This window comes from Alosa alosa, chromosome 2 (assembly GCF_017589495.1).
Source record: "Alosa alosa isolate M-15738 ecotype Scorff River chromosome 2, AALO_Geno_1.1, whole genome shotgun sequence".
Lineage (NCBI taxonomy): Eukaryota > Metazoa > Chordata > Actinopteri > Clupeiformes > Clupeidae > Alosa > Alosa alosa.
Window position 1 is genome coordinate 10,024,686 of NC_063190.1, and position 9,148 is coordinate 10,033,833.

General features: G+C 40.4%; 1 protein-coding gene across 1 annotated transcript; it reads right to left on the bottom strand.

Annotated features, from left to right (window-relative positions):
- Positions 1-6,705: 6,705 nt before the first annotated feature.
- Positions 6,706-7,707, bottom strand: LOC125309384 (trace amine-associated receptor 13c-like). The gene has a single exon (XM_048266281.1). It carries the CDS (start codon positions 7,705-7,707, stop codon positions 6,706-6,708), a length of 1,002 nt encoding a protein of 333 aa, XP_048122238.1.
- Positions 7,708-9,148: the final 1,441 nt, after the last annotated feature.

Consider the following 9,148-nt stretch of genomic DNA (forward strand, 5'->3'; position numbering starts at 1 on the left):
GCCGTAACTCCGTGATACCAGGACGTAACAGGAAGGCATTTGGCTGAGCAACGGAGGTTAATATGCTTCATGTTTTGTCCAAATGATAACTGTCTGTCATCGTTGCACTCGGAGAAAACCGGAATGTTTCATTCGTCCCCGTTTCAATCGTCCCGGTTGTACCTACTCAGAACGCGCAGATAGAACCTTATTATTCTAAGGTAGCGAAATAGCGTTCAGCATGATTCATGCCCAATTAATTCCCCCTGTTAAAGTGTTAAGCCTTTGTAGTTTGGTTTCGTGATAGCCTATGATAAACGCGGCTTATGGCCAAATATGTGACAACGTTAAAATACAGTAGGCAATAAACCGGAAAAAGTTGACAGTGATTTTTCATAATCACTTTGGAGGGTCATAGAAAAATGTATTGCTGGCGAGGGAGGGTCACGCCTTTTTTGGACTAATGCTCCCAAAACTCCTCCGGTAGCCCCTTAAATAAATAACGAACAGTCCCTAATGAAGTAAACTTGTGACCATCAAAAATCGTTTATCGCCTGTAACTCCGTGATAACAGGACGTAACAGGAAGGCATTTGGCTGAGCAACGGAGGTTAATACTCTATATTTTGTCCAAATGATGTCTGTCTATCATCGTTGCACTTTCGGAGAAAACCAGAATGTTTAATTTGTCCTGCCTCTCGGCTGCAAACGGGATTCACTCGCGAGTTTATTTCTTTATTAGGGCAGGGCAGGCATATTTCTGGCTATTACATTATTTCTAAACCAGTCTGCTAAAGTCTGTAGTGAAGTCTGTGTAGGGTTTTCCAGGCTCCATTTCTTTTTACGAGACACCCTGCTCACTTGAGCCATCTACCGGTTGTATGGGTTGTTGCAGCGTCTCACTGGAAAAATACAAATTAAAGTCGCGTGATCCCACGCGCAGACCGCGAGTGAAGCTGGCCAAGTCGAAGCACTGCCCACTGTATGTCAGTAAAGGTTAAAATCATCATCAAACATTAGCACGTTTATTTTTATCTATTCCGTTTTGTTGCAATCCTTGCCATAAAATCTGTCTCTGTGCCAAACCCTGATGAACTCACTGGATGTGAAGGTGCTCTCTAATGGTGCAAATATGCAGGTGGGAGTAATGGGGGTTTGCAGGGTTTAGAACATGACTCTCATGCCCTGCTTATTTCAGAGGTCAAGTGATGTCCGGTTCACAAACATGTTGACAAACAGGCCTGTTTGTTACAGTATGATGACCATGGAGACACTGACTTTTGTGCATGTTTTCTTGCCTTTTCCTTGTCAATTAACTCCAGATGGATTGGTCCTGTTGCACTTTTTGAGGTGAACACTGATCACACATACAAGCCTATTTCAAATAAACACTAGAGGTGAATTCTGGGAATTCCAGGAAAATAAATAATTTGGCTACAGCAATTAAAAGAAGTGGTTGAGAGGGATATTGTTAAAGGAAAATTACGGTTTTTAGCACTTTAAGGCCCTTTTCTGGTTTGTTTGGGATGAACTAGAGTGGTGGACACCGACATTTTGACGATTGGTCCTGTCTCGACTTTTCTGACTCGTTTTGAATCGCCTTTGACTTCTCAGGGTGGCTGGCAATGGGCATACTGTAGTAGGCTACTCAAACATGTCCTAAAACAACCCTTAACGTTCGTTTTCAAAACTGTGCAACTCGCCGAGTGGTTAGTGGTGTTCGTTGATGTTCCAAAACAAGTAGCGTAGCGAAATACAGTTTCTGTCGTGTTTTATTTGGCATTTTATAAAATCCCATTGATTTCTGTTGGAAGACTCATTGCACGTTGATAGCTGCGCCATCGTCTATGTTTCAGGTTCAAATATTGAGCGGTTGTGAATAGTTCCACAATAGCAAATAAGACGGCTGGAAATCAAACGAACACCACTAACAACTCGGTGAGTTGCACAGTTTTGAAAACGAACGTTAAGGGTTGTTTTAGGACATGTTTGAGTAGCCTACTACAGTATGCCCATTGCCAGCCACCCAGAGAAGTCAAAGGCGATTCAAAACGAGTCAGAAAAGTCGAGACAGGACCAATCGTCAAAAGTTCGGTGTCCACCACTCTAGTTCATCCAAAACAAACCAGAAAAGGGCCTTAAAGTGCTAAAAACCGGAATTTTCCTTTAACAGTAATAAGGTCATATTATTTTGACACTTGACCTTGCCAAGACACAGTATGATGTGTTTTCTAGGAAAACATTCAAACAACACAGAGATGGTTAACTGTTACAAACGTTGCTGATAAGTCTGGTAACATCAAAGGTGAATGCCATAACAGACATCATGTCTGTGAACACCCATGTAAGGTTTTCTTTTTGGTAATGACCAAATAAGGAGTAAATACAGTTATTTTAGCTTCTAGATCACTCAAAACCTGGTGAACCCATAAACCCTTGTCAATCAAACAAATAAATTAAAAATCTAAATGGTGAGGTCACGCTGTAATGTGTCCCTGGACCCCATTAGGCTTACATTTGTTTATTTACGCGTACACCCTTAAGAGTTGAGACTACTGAAGGTTCTGTCTTGGACTAATCATCTGACTCAGAAGTGTGCGGAAAACACAGGTCACAATATTAATCTTTGGAGAACACTTTAATGATCTGTTCAATTTGTTTGTCTGCCTTTTCTTTGTGAACCCTGGACACCAGAGGAGCCTATTAACACCTGAAATGTGCACAACACAGCCATAATGAGGGTCCAAACCTCAGTGGTACATCTTACATTAAAGGTGTGAAATGAAAGACAAACACTAGTTGATGCAATAACTTGCTCTCTCTGTCTTGTATGGTTTAACATGAATAAAAATGATACAATATATTATATGTCAATTTTTTATTACAATTTATTTATACATGTCATAATTTTTTATGCTGAAGTAATGTTTGGTCCTTCATCCTCCATTGAGTAACCTACTGTGCAAGTTTAGCGACCATATGGACCATTTCAATTAACCATTGCAATGTTCAGTTATCTTTCTTGAAAATAAACATTTGTCTATGTTTTTGTCTTGATGGAAATGGGAAAAGGCATGAGTTCAACTGTGGTATGGACGTTAGGTATATATATTTTCTGCGATAATATTGTAGTGTTGGTGTGTTTTGGACTTGATGTCTGACTGACTCCCAGAATGCAATGTGTGTGAATGTTAGAATGTGTAATGTCGGTTGTATTTGCGTTTACCCTGGTGTTAGCATGTGTAGCCTTTTTTGGGTTGTAGGGGCCTACCTCATGTGTTTATCCCTGTGTGATGTATGTGACTACCCTGTTGTGTGCTTTGTAATGGTGTCTAAGTCTAGGCCTATGTTGAGTCTAGCCCTATGCAGAGCGACGGGAACACATCACAACAGTTTACTATCTACTGTATGGTTGTAGGTTAGGGGAGAAACAGAAAGAATGAAACATTTTCAAATTAAATGTAATTTATAAAGACATCGTACCACACTGAAAACTAATATTTTGTCACTAGCAACCTACATCTGTCCTCTATCAAACACAGTTGCATTTTCAGCTCTGAACAAAACCGTTCAGGAGTTATTTCAGCAAGAGTCAGCGTTTTGTTTCATTTGTCCCTTCTGACCGGGACGAATACAACAGACTACTAGGCTTAAGCTATGTAAACTTCTCCCAATATTAGATTTCAAAAAGGATGTAAGCTATCAATGGCGTCTGACAACTCAACTCAAGCCATTTTGTTAATCAGAATATGAGAGTAGCTTGTGTCCACCGTCACTCTACCAACATTTTTGACGGGTATGGGCAAAGCAAGGCTTCGTAAAACACTGAAACGTTCAAAGCAATTATGCTGGAATTGTTTTGAACTCTCGATGTTGCATTGTGTTTGCTTTTTGCATTTCGAGAGTTTCTGGTTGAAACGGTGTAGTTATTATGACCGCCACGCAGCGAAGCGGCGGTCATATAGGTTTAGTCAGATTTTTTCTTTTTTTTTCTTTTTCGCATGTCCAAATTTCCGTCAAGGATTCCCGGGACACTGAAAGACCGGGGTAGACTAAACTTGGTGGGCATGTAACCCCGCATGGAACCATCGTTTTTCGTTTTGATCTGTAGCCCCCTGCTGGACTGCACCCCGAAGGAGGGTAGGGCAGACACAGTTTTTGTGAATATCTCGAGAACCGTAGGGTTTAGGAGGACCATTTTTTTTGTATGTTGATCTCAAGAGGCCATGTCAACCCATTCCATAACCACTCATTTCATGTATAGCGCCACCTAGTTAAACACAAAAAAGTAAAAATGAGGTGTTGTAATCACAGGTATCTGTGACCTAACATAGTCAAAACTGCACGAAATTGGAAGTGTAGGATCATTATGATACCCTCTGAATGCACGCCAAGTTTCGTGGAATTCCGTTCATGGGGGGCCACACAATAAATTAATTTATGTTACTATACACCAACTGGCCTGTAGGTGGCCGGAGACAGTTTTCTGCGAATATCTCGTGAACCGTAGGGCCTAGGAGGTCCACCTTTTTTTTGTACGTTGGTTACGTTTTTTTGTCTTAATGGGGCATGTCAACCCATCCCATTACCACTTATTTCATGTATAGCGCCACCTAGTTAAAAATTAAAACCCCACATGGATAGCATGGAACCATCGTTTTTTGTTTTGATCTGTAGCCCCCCTGCTGTACTGGACCCCCGAAAGGAGGGTAGGGCAGACACAGTTTTCTGTGAATATCTTGAGAACCGTAGGGCCTAGGATGACCAATTTTTTTCCGATGTTTTGCCTCCAGGGGTCATGTTAACCCATTCCATGTGCACACATGTGCATAAACAGATACACACAATACACACATACATTCACAGTAATCATACGTATGACACATACTCACACAGTAGACATATGTACGCATGCATGCACATGCACAAACACACATACGCAGGCAAACACATAAGCACACACACACACACACATAAACATAAACATGTACACGCACACATGCACACAATTCAAGAATTTCTCAGAATTATGAACAGGCAAGATGGGGGTGGGGTTGTATAAAATGAATTTTACATGTGAAATCTATGAAATAATCATGTTTTGGTACTTGTTGTCTAGCAGATGCCAGTGAAAATTGAGTGTGGATAATGCAATTTAGTGAGACAGTTAGAATTATATAGGCCTTTCAGCGTGATTTATTTTTGTGGAAAAAATGTGCTGGACTGGGCGGCGGTCATATTTTGTACTCTGCGGTACATCTAGTTGATAAAGAAGCTGACCAGACCAGATATCGCATGATGACTGACAAAATAAATTACTGTACTAAATTACTGTACATCTAGTTATGCATGTTTTAAATCTGACTGAATAAAACTAGATGTACCGCATAGCGGTACAAAATATGACCGCCGATCAGTCCTGTACATCCGTTCCGCGAAAATAAATCACACTAATCAATTTGTCTCCATCCCCCACTCTTGAAACTTTTGTGTATGCTTGTTTGGCATGCCTGTGTGTGTGTGTGCGGCTGCACAGAAAGTAGCCTACTGGCACTGCAAAGGTGAATAGATTTGTAGCACTTGCCAAAAAAGTTGTAGCATTGTTATAAAACCTTTAAAATCTCTAAACAATCACAAGTAGGGCAGTTCATCACAGTTCATCCATTGCAACTGGATTGATGAAAGGTCACTTACACCTGTAGGCTACATTGTATTTGGGAAAAGCAGAAGGTAGCAGCATAATGTATTTATTTATTTATTACTAAACAAAACAATCCTAGGTTGATGTGGGCCCTTGAGACCAACATACCATAAAAATTCCTTCATCCTCGGTGCCATGGTTCAGGTAGTTATTTAGGAAAAACTGCATTTTTTGGGTTTCGGGGGGCCCAGCGCGGTGGGAGAGTGGCCCCCGGGGACCAAACAAAATTTTTCCGTAAAAGTCTAGTGGGGCTACATACCCACCAAATTTCATGTGCCCCGGTGTCCCGGGTATCGTTGACCAAAAATTCAGGAAGTAGATGACGGGGAAAAAAAAAAAAACTTTGACAATCCCTATATGACCGCTTCGCTAGCGGCGGTCATAATAACTTATTTTCAATGACTGCACACAGTACACCCCCCTACACATAACTATTACATATGAGGTGTTCGGGTCTACTGGACCCGAGTGTAATAACTGTAGGTGCTATATGTACCTTAACTGTGTCCTCCTCCTAACTGGGCCTGCTGTGTGTGTGTGTGTGTGTGTCTTTGAGTGTGTGTCTGTGCACCTCTGTGTGTCTGGGCATCTGTATGTGTGCATGTCTCAGTGTAAGTGTCTGTTTTCCTGCACCTGCTATTCCCACACAAAGTTACAAAATTGTTACATTTCAAGCACTTTCACCTGATTAAGTTCTAAGAAATAAGCACCAATAATGATCAAAAATCTTGTTTCTGTTTTTTACCTTTTTTATAATTGAATTTCCTCGTTTTCTCACAAAAAAACCCCGAAAATGATCATACACGTGACATCACAGGGGTAAATGACAAATATGAACCATAAATGGTGTCTATATCATTGGTAATTGAGCTAAAGTAAACACCTGTTAAGTAGTTTTTCATAAATTGTTATGGCTGTATTGATTTAAAAGCCTAATAATGTGGTGGGTCCAACAGACCCGGGAACATTGGCTGTGTAACAAAAATATGAAGACCTTACAAGGGTTAAACAATTGTGTCAATTCAGCTATTTCACATCAGAATTTACATTGAAGTAAGAGGAACCTGGATGAAGTATTGCAAGGGTGATGATATGCTTGGTTGAGACTTTAAACCATGGGTAAAATAAAGCATATATTATTGGGTTCATGCAGGAGTTGAGATACATAATCCATACAAGACAGTTAAATAGATAAGATAATGAGTCAGTGCCGTATGCAAAAATGCTTAAATTATATGGCATATAGCAGAGCAAATAAACTGTAACGAGTACCCCTATTGTTTTTTCAGCTTTACGGCTGGATTTCTTACTTGTTATTGTGTCTTTGTTACCAGCCCTTTCTCTTTCTGTAACAGAGTTAATCACCTTTGCATGATACTTAGCTGTACAGAATATTTTCATGTTTAAAATTATAACCGTGGAACAAGGCACAATGAATGACACAAAAACATCACCAACAATCCATGAGAAACTGATTGTGAGCAGACACTCTCCGTGACATGTCCTGTGAGGCTCCATTTGAGTTAGGTGGTCATAAAGCAAGAAGAACATATAAAGTAGACAAATACACCAGCCTAGAACAACAATTATAACTACTTTGTTGTGTGTGACCTTCAATGAGTACCTTAAAGGATCACTGACTGCAATGAAACGATCAATGGAAATTAAGACAAGGCTGCAGAGAGATCCTGCAAGAGCCACATAATAAATGAAAGGGAATATGTTACACAGCGTGTCCCCAAAATACCAGCATGTTTCAATTAATTGTGACCCATCCACAGGCATGACAGTCAGTCCGATAAATAAATCTGCCACAGCAAGTGAGAGGATGAGCAGGTTGGTTGGAGTGTGAAGCTGCTTGAAGTGAGAAATCGAGATGATCACCAGCAAATTTAGAAACACGGTAGACACAGATATTGAAGACAAAAATATGTACATGATGATGTATAGTGCCTGTGGCCTGGCAAACTTTGTACATGAAGAGTTCAGGGCTGGATAGCAGCGATTAGCTCTCCAGGGGTCTTCCATTACCGTGACTGGTTGTCCTGACGATAATATTGTCCCAGCTTGGCAGCACACCCAACTTTTCTACTGACTACTCCATACTCACCTTGTATTTATATGTTGGTAAAACAATGGCAGCTGTGAAAAACGGATCCTCATGTGGATTGCTATCTATTAATAACAAAGTCTGGCCCACCCATAATGATCAAACATATAATGGGACATCATTGAAGTTCCTGTGGGTGCAATGGCCAAATACTTGTGCACATAATACTAATATGTAAGGTGTTTTATTGCATGTGAGTATTTACTTTCATATCAACTTCCTAGTTTTGCATTATTGAGATATGTTGAGCATACCAAGAATGTCCCGAACACCCAATTATCCATTTTTCTATCCAACACAAATACAAAATCAGACTGTTCGATCTCCACACCTGGCTCAAACGCTACTGCGCTTCCCTAAGCATCCCCTATGTCAACAACTGGGGCTTGTTCTGGGAGAGGCCCAGTATGCTGAAGCGTGATGGTCTCCACCCAAACCAACATGGAGCCAGGCTACTCTCTGACAACATAAGCCCACACTGAGGCATTGACATTCTGTAGAAAATATTACAGATTCAATTTGGTATTGATTCGAATGGCATTATACATGGGTCTGAGAATGTTTTCTGCAGGGTAACATACAATACTACTACCATAGATCAAGCTGCGTCATGCAATAGCATGACTTATGCTTATAGTTCTATTCCAACGTTGATTTCTACCCAACATATAGTAAAAAGAAAAGACAAATTTAAAACTAGAAACCTAACAAATATTCTTTCCATACCTCAGCATATTCCTCAAAAGCCAGAGGCATTTTCAGCTAACATGGGTTTACTAAATATAGGTGCACTTACTACCAAAACCTTTGCAATCAATGATTTTATTAGTGAAAAAAAATTGGATTTTCTGTTTCTTGTTGAAACCTGGCTGACTTCAGACAGCGAAGCTGTTCTTGTTGAGACGTCCCCCAAATTATAATTTCTTCCACTCAATTAGACAAGGCAAACGAGGTGGTGGGATTGCCTCCATTCTCTCAAACAAATATAGTTGCACTAGAGTCAACTTTGGCGAATTCGCTTCCTTTGAGTATATTGCCCTCACTCTGAAGGCTGACCCAGCTGTACTTCTATTAATCTTATACCGCCCTCCTAAACTATAGACTGGCTTTCTCGACCAGTTTTCTGAACTTATGTCGCTCATCATCACTAGCTATGATCGGATAATTGTAAATAGCGACTTCAATATTCATGTCAATAAGACAACTGATGCTAAAGCCAGTAAGTTCCTTAATGTGTTGGACAGTTTAGAGCTAAAGCAGCATGTTACAGGACCCACCCACAACCTTGGCAACACCCTCGATCTAGTCATTTCTAGAGGGATAGAAGTCACAGACTTATCATTAAATGATATAAATATG

Bases quoted from the DNA above. Each gene is read 5' to 3' on its own strand.
- LOC125309384 (XM_048266281.1), bottom strand. From the start codon at position 7,707: ATGGAAGACCCCTGGAGAGCTAATCGCTGCTATCCAGCCCTGAACTCT.